We start from the raw sequence: 17379 nt of genomic DNA on the forward strand, positions 1-17379 counted from the left end.
AAAAATACGGAGGTTGCATATTTATAAAAAGATTCTAAGTTGTATTATGACTATTAAGGATAGCTCTAGCGTTTGTTTTTTCAACTATTAGATGAAAGAGAGTGAGTCCAAAGAGGTGTAATACATCGGAGCGTAGAGTACAACGCTAAACTCTTATAGCTTTTGGAGCCCAACATAGCTCCAAAAGTTCTAATTTAAAAACTGTTCTCTCGCACTATCTTCCAGACTCCTAGGTAGTTAGCTTTATGTAAGAGTAGAAGCTCCAAGAAAAATGCTTGTCCATTGATTAATGGCAAAGAAAGCTAAACTCAAAGAAGGCAAGATAGAATAAAGGAATCCAGCAAGTGACTATGCAACGAGGTACTAAGCAATTCATGACCAAGTAACGGCTTGGATTATGAGATCTTTGCTATGGTGAAGTAGTTAGTACTAGAAGGATTTTGAAGCATCAAGTCAAATCTTGGAGAGCAAAGCAATGTGAAGCATCAGATTATTTTTGATTGACTTAGAGATCAAGACAAGCATTATTGATCATGAAAATTACTAAGTCTCTTGTTCAAAATAGAAGAGCTAAAAAAAAAGTTAAGCAGTGTAGGAGTCCCAAGATTGAGGAAGTCGGTGTATGGCAAGAATGAAGACATACAATGCTCAAATGGTTAAATTATGATTTAATCTTAATCTTGAGTATAGGTATGTCGTACTATCAAAACGGATGCAATATTAGTTGATTGGCAGTATGCAAAAATGCTTACAGGTTACCTATGTGAGAATCCTCGAGAGAAATCCCTGGTTTCTAACTGTGAGTAACCTGGTCGACCAAATTTGGCCTTGGTGCACCGGTGGAGCTCTCTGTCCGGAAGTGGGCCTCTTCTGGCTTGGACCGGTCTGACCGCTCTGACCGGTCTAAGCACTAACGATAACGACTATTTTTTATTTAACAACTGGTCTGACTAGTTGGCCTTATAGGTATGACTGGTCTGGCTCTGATAGGGCAATAGCTAGTTTTGGGAATATGAGTATTTATACTCTTTGTCTCGCTCTATTGTGAGTTGCTGGTTCCTTCTGCACTGGGTTTTTCAAAGTCTTTTCTCTAACAAACAACCTCTCTCCAACACTTTTTGTGAGTTGTGCTAACTAGATTGCAAATCTTTAAGTTGGGTTGAGAGATTTGGGTGTGTGAGAGCACCAGTGAGCTCTAGAGAGCATTCTATGGCTTGAACACCTCTGGTGATGTAAGACAACTCGTGAAACATTTGTTACTCTTGGAGGTGAAATTTGCTAGACGGCTAGGCCTCACTGACTAGCTCCCAAACTTGTAGTGAGCAGCGACAAATTTGTGTAGGTTGAGATTTTACATACCAAGTTTGTGGTGAGCAGCCGCTAGCTCCCAAAGCTTGACTTTGGGTGTTGCCACCTCCAGAAGCGGCGGAGGCTGAAGGTTAGTGCGCGTTCGGAGGTCTACCGAAGGTCAACCACAACCACGGCTGCATTCTGTTTCGAAGATTAATAAGGCGGCCTGGATCCGGTGAGGAAATACAAGGAAGGACAAAGAGAGAGTGGCCTGCAACAGCAAATATAACCCTCACGAAGGCGATGCTGGGGCGCATGAAGGTTCAACCCGAATGTCACTAGTGAAGTCACTTGACAAACGTGAGCATGCAGTAGTAGACAATTTGTTTCTCCTACCTCCGAAAATTACCAAATGTCTAGAATATTTCTTGGTAGATACGGGCAGGTAGGGGCATTTTCGAAATTATATAATGAAGATTGGGGGTATAAATACCCCCATCTATTTACCTTGTAAAGGGTTGGTTCTTTGAAATATAGTGCTATTCACCGCTGTTCCATTGATTCTTTACATTTGTTTACACTATAATTTTCTTTCCGTTTAGGATCCGCAATTTAGACCCCAATACTTGAGATCTTATCTCCGCAAGGGAAAGATCAACTCTAGTGGAATTAAGGAGTGGTAAAAATAGAGCGAGCTCAAGGAATCAAGTTGAAAGAGACTCAAACCCTACGAGTTTCTCAATAGAGACGTAGGTTTTTCCGGTGATGAATCCGAACTTTGGGAAACAAATTCTCATGTCCAACCTCCTTCTCTTGATGTTGCAAGGCGAGCTTAAGGGCTGTTTGGGTTCCTAACTAAACTTTAGTTCTAATCACATTGGATGTTTGGATATCAATAAGAGGAACTAAATATGAGCTAACTATAAAACTAATTTGCATAAATAGAACTAATTCAATGAATCTATCAAACTTAATTAATCTATCATTAGCACATGTTTACCGTAGCACAATATTATCAAATTATTTTAAGGTTTAATGGATTCGTCTCGCAAATTAGTCTCAATTTATACAATTGGTTTGTATTAGTATATAATTAATACTCCTACAAACATCCAACGCGAGAGGGACTAAAATTTAGTGGATCCAAAATAAACGCTGCACTGTGCATTCTCAACAGCTTGTGGGCATGTGGGTGCAGAGTATTACCGGATCCTGCTGCTTCTCGTGCGGCCACCGGATCCACTGGACTGACCAACCAACTGCACAGCAGCAGTAGAAATCCTACTCCTACGAGGCCGTTGCCGGAGCCGCCGGCAGAGGCGCACGCGAGACGTGCCCGCAATTTCCCGGTGGGTCGTCGTTGCTCTGAGGACCTATGCAGGCAGCGCGCACTGCGCACGCTTTGGTCCTCGCGGACGATACGGAACAGTCACGCGGTAGCCGTGCCCCGTGCACACCTGCAGCTTGTGTGTATACCCGACACAAAACAAACACGATAGCCCAGCACACCATTTGCTAGCGCCAATGGCGTGCGGAAAATCCGCTCTGCTGACCGGGCCAGTCCGGATTAATTATCGTCATTAGATTTGTCGCGAAAAATTATATATATATTTAAAAAAATTTCGTAAATAGATTTTATTTAGTACTTCATGTATGTGAGATTTTTCTCTTGCAAAACGTACGCGCTAGTTCCTAGCCAGTTCCTTGCAACGCAGGCCGGCACTAACAACACTGACGATCCGACTGGCATCAGAATTGTGATGGGAAGCATAAAAACAAGAAGACAGAATGCCAATTGATCCGTGACACATTATGCCTACGTGGACGCCACATTCTCCCAGGCCCCACTACAGACGCGATGTTTGCCACTTGTCCCTGAATCCGACTAGCTTTTGCACAAAATATAGCCACATCCGGCGTCGAAACGGAATTCCTCTAACACACCGTGGGCCCATAGTATTGCCCGAACAAGCAATCTAGCGATTGGAAAAAGATACGCAACTCTCCTACGTATTCTCATGCGCACGTATCCGTCTCCTGAACGGCCGGTCCTGCGATGGCAATTGGTGAGTGGAAACAAGCTTCGATCTGCAACACAAGAAGAAGTAGCGGTCAATCATGCTCTGGACAGCACGCTGACAGGGATTTACGGAGAGGTAAGAGCGATTACTGACCACAAGTTCATCGGCAGCAATTGTTTTTATCAGGGGAGGTGAAAGCAATTGGCCAAGTGGATTCTCCATTGAATCTGCACAGGCGGTGTAGAATAATGGCAGAGGGAGAGCTAGCTAGCTTAACGGGGCTCAAGCTTGCTTTTAGTAGGCAAATGGTACGTCCATCTTTGGAGAGCTCGACGAGCAATCGAGCGTAAAAGCATCTGCTTTAGCCCCGTGCTAGTGTTCTGGCTTTGCCGATTTGCTTTGGAAACATCTGTCTTTTTTAAAAGGAAGGTCAAAGTTTTAATATCAGTATCCATTTCTTTCCACTATGCTTTCTTTTTTTAAAAAATCTGCCAGGAGCTCTGGCGCATCTTACATTGTAAGGAGTGGAGCACTCGCGCCCGGCCGGCGTCGAACGGGGGTGAGCCCCAGCTGAGCTAGTCAGAGAATCACTCAGGCGAGCAGCTACTCTCAGGCCTCATTAAGAGTGAGATCCAACTGCACTTCCACACAATTCAACAAAAATGTTCAGCTGAACCTGCATTTCTTGGCTCTGCTTTGCTCTTGGTTCAGAACTGGAAATCAGACACGTCATAGCTCAGCTGCAACCCCCGATCAGATATGATCCTGTCTATTCAGGGGACAAGGCTCATAATTATAGTACTTGCTAATCCTCCCCGCACTACAAACACTGACCAAAACCGAAAGCATCTGCACCTGCACTGCTGCTAGTGCAAGTCTAGAAGGAGCGCTCCAATTCAGCTTTCCCACGATGCCGAATCATCTGTCCTTCCCAGTATCAGAATTCGCTCGGCTCACCCGAGCCGCCGCCGACACCAGCGATAAGTTTCCGACTCTTCTTCAGGAAACCGAGCGCTCACCGGCCGTGAAATTCCTTGTGCTCCTTGGCCGTTGCTGTTTCAAGCAGCTCTCAGGCGATCACGCTCACGGTGACAGCACCATGCATCAGGCATTCAGTTAGTGGCCTGGGTGGGATGAAGAGCCTCACCTGCACAAGGCACGGCACCACAGTCCAGAAGCCAGGTGCCTATATAAACCAGGCTGCTCTCACCACAACCGATTCAGCTTTCCTCCTGAGAAACTGGTCGCATACTTGTCTTGAGGGGGGGCAGCAGAAATGGCTCTCGAGGTCGCGGAGAAGGGAGGGGTGTGGCGGCGGTACGCGCCGCACGTCCAGATGACACTGGCGCAGCTGTGCTACACGCTCATGTACTTCATCACCGAGGCCTCCTTCAACCGGGGGCTCAACCCCTACGTCTACGTCACCTACCGGCATCTGCTCGTCGCCGTCCTCATCTGGCCCTTCGCCTACTACCATGAGAGGTAAGCAGCAAGGATGGATGTATGGAGAGTGAACAGTACAGTACATGTTCAGAGTTCTGAAATCTGAACCTTCTTGCTCGTGCTTTCTGACCCTCTGCGCGGTCGTTTTCTTGCAGGGGGTTGAGGCCCAAAATGACACTCAAGCTGTTCATGGAGATCTTTGTGCTGTCGCTTCTCGGGTAAGAACAAGATCAGATAACTGAAACTGTCTCCTTTTTTTTCACCTTTTCAGAACAGATAACAGAAACCGAAAGAAAAAAGAAAACTTGCACGAAAATGCCAACGTGGACATTTAACGCGTCATCCCCTTCGTCGCGCAGGGTGAGCTTAACTCTGAACATGTACTTCGCGAGCCTGAAGTACACATCCCCAACGTTCGTCACTTCCATGGTGAACACCATCTCCTCCATGACCTTCGTCATCGCCATCATCCTCAGGTGGCAGCGATACGCCTCCTCCTTGCCAGCCTCTGACGCGAGATGTCAGTTTCAGTCTGTCAGTCAGTCAGTTCTGCTGACGCCGTCCGATCCGTTTTGAGTTCAGGATGGAGATCGTGGACGCCAAGAGCCTACGAGGGCTCGCCAAGATCGCAGGGACCGTGGTGTCTTTCGCCGGGGTGACCACCATGACCCTGTACAAGGGGGCGGTGATCAAGAGCCTCTGGAAGTCGCCTATCCACATACACAGCGGCGGCGGCAGTGGCGGCGGCGTCGCGCATGAGAGCTGGGTGAAGGGTTCAGTCCTCGCAGTGGCCAGCTGCATATGCTGGTCCATCTGGTACATCATGCAGGTGCTTAACCTCTGATCCGTCACATAAAAAACAAAACAATCACCACCTAGCCACGAATGTTGCCTTATTTTGGAAGATAGCTGTAATTGGGAAAGCTGATGGCTTCTCTATGCGTCTCATTCTTGGTCAGGCGTCATCTCTGAAGAGGTACCCGGCCCAGCTCTCGCTGACGGCGTGGATGTGCACGGTTGGGGGGATCCAGTCAACTGTTTTCACGGTGTTCATGCAGCACAAGCCGGAAGACTGGCTCATCGGCTTCGGCCTCAAGTTCTGGTGCATCGTGTACTCGGTCGGTAACTTAGCTTCAAACGCAAAGTTAAAAAAAATATGGCTCCCGTTTCAGATTTTCAGTGCTGCCGTTGCTCACTGTTCATGAATAATACATGTGCTGAGTTCTTCAGGGGCTCGCCTGCAACGGCTTCACGGTCTTCGTCCAGCTGTGGTGCACCGAGAAGAAAGGCCCCGTCTTCGTGACCATGTTCAACCCCCTCTCGACGATCATGGTGGCCATCCTGGCCTACTTCATCTTCGGCGAGAACCTATACGTCGGAAGGTATGCAGGAAACGCATGGCGTTCTGTTGCTCCTGGAGTTCAGTGTTCCTGCGTTTTTCTGCGACTGAATTTCCGATGCTCTGTGCTGATGTGCAGCATCATCGGAGGGGTGGTTGTGATCCTGGGCCTGTACTTGTTGCTGTGGGGCAAGGAGAAGGACCAAGAGCACGGCGCTAGCAAAGAGCAGGAGCTCGAGCTGGACTGCGAGAAGCAGCAGCAGGCGAGGAAGGTGAGCGACGTCTACGCGGCGCAGCAGAGCGGAAGCGAAGCGCCCAGAACGATGAAGTGAAGCGCCCAGAGCGGATAGCTCAAGCACCGTGTGCCGCAATCCAGTTCGGTTTTCTCATGTACAGAATCTCACCGATTCTCACGTGAACTATGCTGCAATGCAGAGCCTCTGTTTGCTGTGCTGTGGCTGGTGGCTGGTGCTGATTTGTTGTGAGAAAAAAGTACTACTGGTTGGTTGGTGTCTGCTGGCTGGTGCTGGTTTGGTGTGAGAGAAAAATACTATTGACTGGATGCAGCGAACAAAATGAGAATTTCACCGTTTGTCTGGCTAGGCGCGTGGATCATCGGGTATACCAAATTCAGTAATCTGTGAGGTTGTGATCCTGAATCTGAGTAGTATAGCAGTTCTAGCATCCGTACCAAGTGATTTTCCGCAGTGGCCGTTCCAAAACTGAAAATAAACAGTTTCAAATGAAAAAAAAGACGGGATAGGCCGAACGGGTTAACAGGATAGTGGGCCTGCTATGGTCCGGCCCACTTTCTTTCTTAAGCAAGAACACAGCCCAACAAATGCTATCATGGGCTAGTTTGCTACACACATGACGGACCGACGGTGATAAAGGATCTTGGAATTTGGCCTAAAAAATTTAAAGGCTGGACTTTAAAATGAACGGGCTCTAATTTTTTGAGCTAAAAAATTTAAGAGTCATGTTAAATTGTGAAGAAATTATTAGAACCATGACCTGTTACCACCCCTAACACACGTGGTTTGAAAACAAATGAGCCAGTTTGCCACCCATTCCAAAGATGTTTGTGCACCTTTTTCAACAGCTGAAAAGCCGTCAAATTCTAACTCTATAAGTATTTTCGAAAACTGAATCTACTAATTTACTTTATAAGCCGGCAAAAACTGTCTAACACTGAAAGTACAACAAGTGCTAGTGAGACTCTTTTACCCACCAGATTACAAGCCCTTTCACACTATATTTCTAAATTTATTTATACTGCATTTACTACATCTTTTACCGAATAACTTCGCCGCCACTTTCTACCAAGTTCCGTTGATACTCCGTACCAATAATTGAAAGCTTTGAAAGTGTCGAGCAACATCAAAATCACGAGACTTTGGCCCCGTTTGGTTGCTTGTTGTAAAAATTTTGAAAAGATATTTTTCTACATTTGAAGTACTAAACATAGATTAATCACAAAAATAATTACAGAACTCGTCTGTAAATCGCGAGACGAATCTAATGAGCCTAATTAATCCGTCATTAGAGGTTGTTACTGTAGTATTACTGTAGCAATTTAGCGTCTGATTACAGCATAGTTAGGTTCATTAGATTCGTCTCGTCATTTACAGACAGCAGTCGCAATGCGTTTTTTATTTCGTCTAGATTTAAGTCTCCATACAGGTGCCGAAATTTTTTTTTGGAATTTTGAATTTTGGAACTGAACACGGGCTTTCTTGTAAATTCCACCGAACTTTGTCGTGACTCTCACGGACGTACTGGGCCGGCAGTTCCTACGGTCAAGGTCGTACCCATGTTTTCCTACCTCGGCCACCGTGGCTGTGCTTAGTTCCGTACATCATATCGAATTTTACGATATATGCATGGAGTATTAAATGTAGTTAAAAAATATAACTAATTGGATAGTTTGATTATAAATGACGAGACGAATCTTTTGAGACTAATTACTCTATGATTGGACAATAGTTACCAAATAAAATCAAAATGTGCTACAGCAACTTTTTTCGCCAACTAAACACACCCGTGTTTGCATCACAAACCTTCCCAGTTTGTACTGTATAGTACACGTTTGGACTCTGAAGCCACGTTGGTGTCTCTGTCTCTGAACAGTGAGCATGGTGTTAATTGTTAATTGAGTCAGAACATCTATATGAAACTCCGCTGCGAGTTTTTTTTACGGCCACGCCCCACGCCCCGCGCCCCAGCTGTGAAAAGTCGTAAACCACCCTGGCCCAGCTGGAGAAACGAAGCGGCAGTAGTAAGGCTAGTCCCAGTGCGGATTTCACCAGCGTCGCCAAACGGGGTGACATGGCCGGGAATCGATGAAGAAAGAGAACATTCTCGTTTCATCCGGACCAAACAAGTCCCGCACCGTTACTAGAGTCGCGTTTGTTTACAACAGTAACCATTTCGCGAAAAGGAAATCTTATCCGTATGGACGTTTGTTTACAACAGTAACCATTTCGCGAAAAGGAAATCTTATCCGTATGGAGTACTAAATAAAGTTTATTTGCAAAAAATTTTTAGAGATGGTGTAACTTTTCGCAACGAGTCTAATGACAGTAGTTAATTCATGATTTATTACAGTGATACTACTGTAATTATCCTCTAATCACGCAATCAAAGATCGCATTAGATTCGTCTCGCAATTTACACAGGAGTTGTGGAGGTTGTTTTGTAATTAGAGTTTATTTAATACTCTAAATTAGTGATCAAAAGTGCGAAAAATTTGTGCGAAATTTTTTACACCCAAACCAAACACAGCGCCAAACCAAACGGGATGAAACCCGCACTGGGCGACCTTCCTTTGGCCTTGTTTGGCATGCTTCCTAGCGCTAGGAATAGTAAATTTTGACCGCTAATTACGGTGTCAAACAAAGTCAGTTTACAAAACCAACTTCAGAACCCCGCGCTAGTGACCCTGAAGAATCTAATGAGGCGTTTGACCGCGCGATTAGAGGTTGGTTAATTACCGTCATTAGATTTGTCGCGAAAAGTTACATCCATCCCTAAAAAAGTTTTGCAAATAGACTTCATTTAGTGCTTCATGCATGCGAGATTCTTTTTTCGGGATTTGTACGCGCTAGAATCCTAGCGTTGCCAAACAAGGCCTTTCTTCCGCAGATCCCGGATGTGGCGATTTCCTCGGCGGCGGCGGAGCTCCCCGCGCGCGCCTCCTCTCCCTTCGCTCCCGCGGTCGCGCTCGCCTCCGCTCCCTCCGCCCCCGCGCTCGCGCTCGCGTGCCCGCTCCTCTATCAACCACCACGCCTCTATCGACCCACCCGAAGGCCGAAGCAGAGCTGTTCGACTCGCCCAGTACACACGACGCGACTCGACGCCAAGCGCAAGCCAAAGCCTACCCCCAGCCGCGGCCCCGATCCCCCACCTCACCGGCGATGAGCTCCTCCTCCAACGGCGGGAAGAAGCCGGCGACCGGCAGTGGCGGCGGGGGCCCCACCATCCGCACGCTCGCCGACATCAACCGCGGGCCCGCAGGCTTCCCCGGCCCCGGGGGCAGCGGCAGCGACTCCGACGAGCCCCAGGAGTACTACACCGGCGGCGAGAAGAGGTATATCTCAGTCTCTCTCGGCGGGTTATGTTGACCGATTGGCTTTACTGGTAGGATTTCCTGGCGATCGTGCGTGCGGGTATGGGAATCGCAGCCTCTTAATTTTCTGATCTATTAGGTCCTCCCGTTAGTGTGAGAAGGGGATTCCGGGTGAATTCGTTGGATTTGGGTTTATTCAGCGTTTCCATCTGTTCGTTTTCCGTGGATTTGCTTTTGATTCCCATGCGAGCTGTACATGTCTGTACTTTTCAGGGAAAGGCACCAGGTGAAAAATGTGAATCATCCACACTTAAACTACTAAATGTGTTCATACTTTTCATGATTTTAGACTGCTATTTTAGGGTACCACTGCAAATTTCTGCCTACAAGTTGAATCTGAACAAATTGTTTATGTATATTTTAGGGGTCGAAGCAACACCACCGACCTCCATGATTTCTCCGTTGATGACTTCCTAGCTGAGAAGGAAATTATAGATGACGTTGTCAACGAAGCAACCAAAATTTTGAAGCATAGCATCGAAGCTCTCCAAAAAGTGCCATATGATCCTCAAAGTGGTCCGAGGAAGTATATCATTGTTCTAGTATTCTAGTGCTTGAGTTAACAAATACATATGGCTACACAATCGCATGGAGCACTATATCACCATATCATGCTAGCAGTAAATGTTATGGATGGTCTAAGAAACTGTGAAGTGTACAGTTTCATTCACTAGGCCCGTGTTTAGTTACAAAATTCAAAATTCCAAAAAAAAATTCCGGCACCTGCATGGAGACTTAAATCTAGACGAAATAAAAAACGCATTGCGAGTGCTGTCTGTAAATGGCGAGACGAATCTAATGAACCTAATTAGACTGTAATTAGATGCTAAATTGCTACAGTAATGCTATAGTAAACAACCTCTGATGACGAATTAATTATGCTCATTAGATTCGTCTCGTGATTTACAGACGAGTTTTGTAATTATTTTTGTGATTAATTTATGTTTAGTACTTTAAATATAGAAAGATGTTTTTTCAAAAAAATTACGGAGCGCAATTAAACGACCCCTAGGTTCATTCTTATGTGACATCCTTTAAAATCGCAGAATGAAACTCTGCATTCAGACTGGCCTAAAAGAAAAGCAGAACGTTTACGCCACCCCTGCGGCGCGCCCGTACCCCTCTGCGCCCTGAGCTGTGTGGTGATGGACCATCCCACGACGCGGGCACCACCACACCGCCTGCGCACCGGCACGCCATTCCTCCACGCGCTTCCGGATTCAAAATTTCCCACGAAGCCTCGAACCCCGCCGAGGCCACACTGGGCACTGGCCGCGCGCGTCCGTGGGGGTAAGGATGGAAAGGATCGAATTCGGATAGTATTTTTTATTATATTTTAAATCGAATACGGATATGGATTCAGATATTCTCGGATACGAATACAAAACGGATGTCTCGAATTCGGATATTGACTTGATATATGAGCTAACGTTTACCTATTTTTTTATTAGTATTTTTATATTATAAAATTATTATACATGTATAAACTAAAGTATAATAATATAATAAAGATATCTAGTCAAAAATAATTTATTTATCATTAGTAAGTAAATACATAAAATAAAATTAGAACTAAAAATATATTACAATAAACATATAAATAATTTTATTGTATATAAATAAAAATATAGAAGTAATATTGAGATAAAATAAAAATATTTAAAAGTAAATTTAACCTTTTATATTATATCTTTATTATAAAAATAATAATATTGGTGGTAAGAAATAAATATAATTTCTTAAATAATTTTTGAATGAAAACGGATATGGAGAGTGTCGGATATTGTCGAATACGAATCTGGAATCGGATAGAGAAAATCAATGAAAATCGGATTCGAATTTATCCACTTTACTATCACATTAAATTCGAATACGGATACGGATACGGATATCCATATTGATGTTTAAACGGATATGAATATCGGATAATTCGGATATCTATTATCCGTTTCCCATCCTTACGTGGGGGGATGGCCACGGATGGGATCGTGCGGTCGCGCGCGGGGCTGGGGCTTGTGGCCGGGGACGGGGTCTCCGCGCGTGGGGTTGGGCCGTTGGGCACATGGCCTAGTGGGGGAGGGCATTCTGGTAAAATTTCTCCGAGATCCGGTGGTACTTGGGGCGACACCGGGGCAGACCTCGCCGGTAGCGATGAGAAGCGGGCATAAAAAATACAGAAAGATAGAGCGAACAATCATATTCATGCAAAATTTGAGTCTGTCCACGGTTTGGTGTATGACGGCAAAGTGAGAAAAAATTAATACCAGAACATATTCTCTTGTTTTGTAACTTTATTTCCATAAAAATATGAGCAAAATCTACTTGATGTAAGCTCAACCGCATGAAAGAGTAATTCATACGCCACATAAGAACATTCCTCGCCCTTGATTCTACAACTAAACAAATCTATATTCTCTATGTTCCTCTCACATCAAAAACTGGCTTGAAACATATTCCTACTTGCTTCTGATGCACACTAGAGCCGAGCAAAGCGATCGAAGCGGGTGCTGCCGAGGGAGACAGATACAATATCGCATAACGCAAATGGTGCATTCTAAAGATGGCAATATATACAAAATGCTTGTGTACCCACGGCTACGAATCCGATAGGTGCGGATACGGGCGCTAATTTATGTTCGCACGTAAGAATCCAGATACAACTTCATACTCAACATATATCTGTCAACGAGCATGAAAAACCGATATCCTCATCCGTAAACCCGCCAAACCCACTGCACAAACCTGACAAATGGGATCAAGAAGTAAGTATATAAACACACATTAGAGTTTTATCACATTCTCATCCACTCCCCCACCCCATCTAGCCGCCCCTGCCCCTACCCCTCCCTCTCCCTTGCACACGCAGCGCCTTTGGGCGTCCTTCTACTTCTGCCTCCGCCTCGTGTTGCCCTACCCCTCCTCTCTTGGATACGGCCCAGCACCTCCTTCTCACGCGCGCTGCCCTTGTCCTCCTCCCTCGTGCTGATGTCACCCCCTGCCCTCCTCCTTGCTTCCACTTCTCCTGCCTTCCTTACTCACGTGCCCTCCTCCTTCTCCCATTGCTCCTGCCTTCCTCACTCACGTGCCCTCCTCCTTGCTCCCACTGCTTCTACCTTCCTTACTCACGCCGAGGCACCAGCGGCGCCCCTCAAGCCCAAAGTGGTTGGTAGAGCTTCGGCTGACCCAACCTCCTACTCGTCGGGCACACAAGTACACCCCGCGAGTAGGTAATGTCCGCGGATTGAGACTACGGACATAGTTAGCCGTCTGTGATACGTATCTGTATCTGTTTCGAGCTTATTTGAACCGTGGTGGATTGGAGGGGAATGAAAGGGAATTGAATCGAAAATAGACTAATTTCCACATCAATCCCTTCTATTCCACTTCAATCCACTGTATTTCCAACGAGCCCACCGGGGCTATTTCACCCGTTGCCATGTCATATGCGTTCTCTGAAAGAGGCTAGCCACCGCGTTATAAGTACAGCGTGGGGCTCCCCTCGGACAAGCCCCCGGCCGTCTCCATCCCAGATTCCGAGAGCGCTCCACAGGCCAGGTCCCATCGCGCCGCGGCATCCCCGGCCCGCACCGCCTCTCCCATCCCGCCCGGTCGCCTCGCCGCCGCTGCTGCCGAGATGGGGTTCGTGTCCTTCGTCGGGAGGGTGCTCTTCGTCGCCGCCTTCCTCCTCTCCGCCTACCAGGAGTACGCGCCCCTTCCCCTCCCTGCACCTCTCTTCTTATTGTCGTCGTGCTCTCTTGCTGTGTCGTTTCGAGTCTGGTTTCGGTAGATCTGGTGCGGCGTCCGCGAAATCCGAGTGGAAATGGGGGCATGGGAGCACCGAAGTGCGTGGATCTCGCGGCGGATAGTTTGATTTGTAGGGTCAAGGGGTGCGGATCTGCTCATATTTTTTTATAAAAAAAAGCCGCCTCGACACCTCGCACACGAAACGTCGTAATTTTGTTCATGGGCTTTTTCGATCCGCATCTGGGCAGTTGAATTGTGGTAAAATAAAAACTGCGGCATTCAACAACAACAACATAGCCTTTTGTCCCAAGTGAGTTGGGGGCAGGCTAGAGATGAAACCCAAAAGACACAAAGGTCACGGTTCACGCACGCTGATAGCTAGTCTCCAAGCACTCCTATCCAAAGCTACCTCTTCAGAGATATTCCAATCTTTAAGGTCTCTCTTAACCGATTCGTCCCAAGTCATTTTAGGTCTACCTCTACCCCTCTTTGCCTTATCGACACGCTTTAGAACCCCACTACGCACCGGCGCCTCAGGAGGCCTCCGTTGGATATGTCCAAACCATCTCAACCGATGTTGCTTCCCTATTTTTTCAAGGAAGCATCATGATCATTAGCTGCAGTAGAAATCAGTGTCTCACAAAGTCACAATTGTATCTGCACTTGGGCTTGTCACCTCCATGTGAAGGATATAGCACAAGAATGCTGCACCACTTCTGTCTAATATGATTGTTGCCTACTCAAGTCCTATTTCTGCACATTTTTATCCACTTAAGTCTGAGTTCGGCAAGTTTCGACTAGTGACTAGTAGGGAAATTTTTTAGAGGACCCATTTGACAGGTTAGCTTGTTGGCGTACCCGTAAGTTGTGACGTCAGGTCTCGTGTGACACTGTTTTTGTTCATATCAGGATATATAATCGGTTCGCCTTTCTATTTTATTTTCAATTGAGATGTCCATTGTCCATAACCAGCTTGTTCGCTCGAAGCACGCCTCACGTGTAATCTAACAAGAAAAAAAATTCTCTCCTGAGTGCAGGTTTAATGAATTCGGAACTGATGGTGGGCCAGCGGCAAAGGCCCTTCAGCCCAAGTTCAATGTGTTTGTCAAAAATATCTCTTCCCACTTGGGAGTTGCCGTGCCTCATATTGAGGTGATAGATACTTTTCTCATGGCATCTTTCTGGTTGCTATGTTGTGGATCATTGTTTTGATAGCTTAAGTTTTTCTTTTATTTATCCAGTTAAAGCATGTAATTGCTGCCACAATTGCGCTTAAGGGCCTTGGAGGTCTTCTTTTTATCTTGAGCTGCTCTCTTGGTGCTTATCTCCTGGTATGTAGCTTGCTTTGCTGTTATCTATTTCCTTTAATCTTTCACCTTTCCTTTTATAAGTAAATAATCAATTAGCATTCATCCTGTTTACTGAAAACTTCAATGGAAATGAAGGCTCTAGAAGCACATGACACCTTTTTCAGGTTTCATGATAAAGTAGGTTCCACATGTGCATGTATTCAGAGCGTAAGGTGCTCACGATGGAAATATTGCTTTGTCCAGTGAATATTGTCATGCAGAAAGCATCTTTGTGTAGCCATTTGCAGTTTTATTTTCTGTTGAATTTTAAGTGTCAATAACTTAAGTTTCATGTTCGACTTGGGACTGTTCTGTGCACATATTGAGGTTTTCCATTTTCTTTTTCTTACTTCTAACATAGCTGAACCTAGTTACGTATAGTTTTAATATTCTTTGACTATTGAGAAACAGATAAGGATATCTTTACGCTTTCATATTATGCTGCTGCGGTCTGGATCTAAAAATCATTGTGTAATGATGCACATGATTATGTATTTATGTTGCAATCTGTATAAAAAGTTTGTTGTGTAATGATACAAATGATTGACAATCTGTTTCTATCAAGCTTGGCATGATCTTCAAAGCTAAGCATCAAAATTAGTTTATTTTGTTTCGTATGGTCTACTTTTGTGTCTTGCATATAGTCTTATCTAAGTTCCAACCTGGTAGATCTTGTTTCTAACTGTTTTATTTCTGCACCCTGTGGTTCTCTGCTTCAGAGGATAATTGAGATGAAATTACTATGCTCCCTCTGTTTTCAAACATATGACATATAGGACAAGCTAATTGCTAAATAATGCATGGTCCATATTTTGGTATAATTAAACTACCTGGTGTCCGTAACCCTAGCAAATATTGATAGTCAATCTTCAGTCTTGACAAAAATGCACTGCAAGTTTGTATTGCTCACCTTGTGTCTGTAGCCCCAGTTTCAGCTGTTAGGTGCGATGGTGTGTTGCCTTGTGACATACACATTGTTTGCTAAGCATCATCACTTCTTCTGTGATGTTATTACTCCTGTGAATTCGCTGCTATAATAGATTATAGTGTAAATTGATTTGCTATTGGGCCTTTGGTCATGCTAAGTTTTTCCAGCATCTTGGTCCTTAGGCACCACGGAGATATGTGCTATTCTTTTTTTTTGTGAATTTTGACTAATCTGATATGTTGGTTTGTCACTGTAGACACCGGAGCCCACTACTAATGAAGTTACTTATCTTTGCAGTTGTTGTACCTTGCTTTTGTCACCCCTATTGTGCATGACTTCTACAACTACGACATGGAGAAGGCAGAATTTGCGCAGATCTTTGGGAAGTTCACCCAGGTAATTGTGGATTTCTCTATTTGCAAATTTGCTAAGCAGTGACTAGTCCTAGTATCTGAATATTTGTGATTGCAGGATCTGGCACTCATTGGAGCGCTTCTCTTCTTCCTGGGCATGAAGAACTCCATCCCGAAGCGGCAGGCCAAGAAGAAGGCTCCCAAGGCGAAGACGAACTAAGGCTCTCTAGATAGTGTTGTTGCACCGGTAGGGGCCTCAGGCGGTGCTGGGAGACGGTCTATTTTGAAGCAAGCTGCGATGTGAAGCCATTGCCATCGTGCTGAGCTTTCATATGTATCAGATTCCATTTTGCAGGGCACGGCCCGAACGAAGGTGTGAGTGGCGGATTAGGCGACTAGATTGTACCATTATGTACTCGTGATTGGTTTGTTGGACTAGGTTGCCAATGATTGATCTTCTCCATTTGATTTATCGTACACTGCGCCTTGTTAGCAGTGCAGGAATTCGCTACTGATTCAATGGCTGCAAATTCTTTTTTCTTCTTCTTCGTCTCTTGTCAGAATATCAGTTTACGCGATGTTTTACGAGTATTTCATTGTGGGCCTTTTTTTTTGTTAGTTTGGGAGACATGCAGATTCGAAGCGGCGAACGCCTGTGGTCTTGTGAATTCGTTTCGCCAGTGGCGTCGTGTGACTCGCGAGAGCCAGTGCCAAGTATTTAGCAGCCTCTCTGTCGTTGCATATCGGGCTGTGCCTAAAATATGTCTGGGCCTCTTGGGATTACAGGGACAGGGCCACAGGGGACCTCTAATGTTCTATTGCAAACTCTAAGTTTCTTTCTTGGAGCAGATCCAGTTGGTGAAGTGGCACCATGTGTCAATGTTATGCGTCGAGTCCGCAGCTCCACCTCTTGGCCCACTAGAGTCTTCTCTAAAGTCTGAAGTGGAGTTTGGTGGCCATGGTCACCGTACCCTGACTCCGTGAGGGTGACGGCCACCGTGATGAGAACGCCATTACAGAGGCTTACCAACGCGGTTTTCACTGTGTTGCAACAATCTGCTGTGCGTGGCTAGTTAACCTCGAGTCTCCGGCATTACCAGACAACCCGGGAGCGTCAAGTCCAGATCACCCACAGCAAACGCTTCCAAAGCAAGCACTCGTCAAACTCTACACGAGTAGGATCCTGCCACGATTATTCCCTGCCGCTGCTAGGCACGTTTCTTCCAAGCTCCCCGAACCCGGCGCCAACACGCTACCTGACACGAACATGTTCACGATCGAGGC

At 45.7% G+C, this 17379-nt stretch overlaps 3 protein-coding genes across 3 annotated transcripts; all 3 read left to right on the forward strand.

The window, feature by feature from the left end:
* The first annotated feature begins 4353 nt into the window (after positions 1 to 4353).
* On the forward strand, positions 4354 to 6695 carry LOC120647292 (WAT1-related protein At2g39510-like). Its single transcript, XM_039924023.1, has 7 exons — positions 4354 to 4793; positions 4910 to 4972; positions 5114 to 5230; positions 5337 to 5583; positions 5714 to 5872; positions 5985 to 6136; positions 6233 to 6695. Exons 1-7 carry the CDS (start codon positions 4588 to 4590, stop codon positions 6423 to 6425), a joined length of 1137 nt encoding a protein of 378 aa, XP_039779957.1. The 5' UTR covers positions 4354 to 4587; the 3' UTR covers positions 6426 to 6695.
* Positions 6696 to 9225: 2530 nt separating this feature from the next.
* On the forward strand, positions 9226 to 10394 carry LOC120647294 (plant UBX domain-containing protein 4-like). The gene is made up of 2 exons (XM_039924024.1): positions 9226 to 9682; positions 10086 to 10394. Exons 1-2 carry the CDS (start codon positions 9510 to 9512, stop codon positions 10270 to 10272), a joined length of 360 nt encoding a protein of 119 aa, XP_039779958.1. The 5' UTR covers positions 9226 to 9509; the 3' UTR covers positions 10273 to 10394.
* A 2816-nt stretch (positions 10395 to 13210) lies between these two features.
* LOC120647295 lies at positions 13211 to 16637 on the forward strand. Its single transcript, XM_039924025.1, has 5 exons — positions 13211 to 13423; positions 14503 to 14617; positions 14707 to 14796; positions 16040 to 16138; positions 16214 to 16637. Exons 1-5 carry the CDS (start codon positions 13356 to 13358, stop codon positions 16313 to 16315), a joined length of 474 nt encoding a protein of 157 aa, XP_039779959.1. The 5' UTR covers positions 13211 to 13355; the 3' UTR covers positions 16316 to 16637.
* The last annotated feature ends 742 nt before the right edge of the window (positions 16638 to 17379 follow it).

This window comes from Panicum virgatum, chromosome 9K (genome assembly GCF_016808335.1).
Source record: "Panicum virgatum strain AP13 chromosome 9K, P.virgatum_v5, whole genome shotgun sequence".
Lineage (NCBI taxonomy): Eukaryota > Viridiplantae > Streptophyta > Magnoliopsida > Poales > Poaceae > Panicum > Panicum virgatum.

Excerpts from the sequence above, each read along its gene's own strand:
- LOC120647292 (XM_039924023.1), top strand. The coding sequence starts at position 4,588 with ATGGCTCTCGAGGTCGCGGAGAAGGGAGGGGTGTGGCGGCGGTACGCG. Across the intron at positions 4,794-4,909 it reads TTCGCCTACTACCATGAGAG|GGGGTTGAGGCCCAAAATGA; the intron begins GTAAGCAGCAAG and ends GTTTTCTTGCAG. Across the intron at positions 5,231-5,336 it reads GTCATCGCCATCATCCTCAG|GATGGAGATCGTGGACGCCA; the intron begins GTGGCAGCGATA and ends TTTTGAGTTCAG.
- LOC120647294 (XM_039924024.1), top strand. The coding sequence starts at position 9,510 with ATGAGCTCCTCCTCCAACGGCGGGAAGAAGCCGGCGACCGGCAGTGGC. Across the intron at positions 9,683-10,085 it reads TACACCGGCGGCGAGAAGAG|GGGTCGAAGCAACACCACCG; the intron begins GTATATCTCAGT and ends TGTATATTTTAG.
- LOC120647295 (XM_039924025.1), top strand. The coding sequence starts at position 13,356 with ATGGGGTTCGTGTCCTTCGTCGGGAGGGTGCTCTTCGTCGCCGCCTTC. Across the intron at positions 13,424-14,502 it reads CTCCTCTCCGCCTACCAGGA|GTTTAATGAATTCGGAACTG; the intron begins GTACGCGCCCCT and ends TCCTGAGTGCAG. Across the intron at positions 14,797-16,039 it reads CTCTTGGTGCTTATCTCCTG|TTGTTGTACCTTGCTTTTGT; the intron begins GTATGTAGCTTG and ends TTATCTTTGCAG.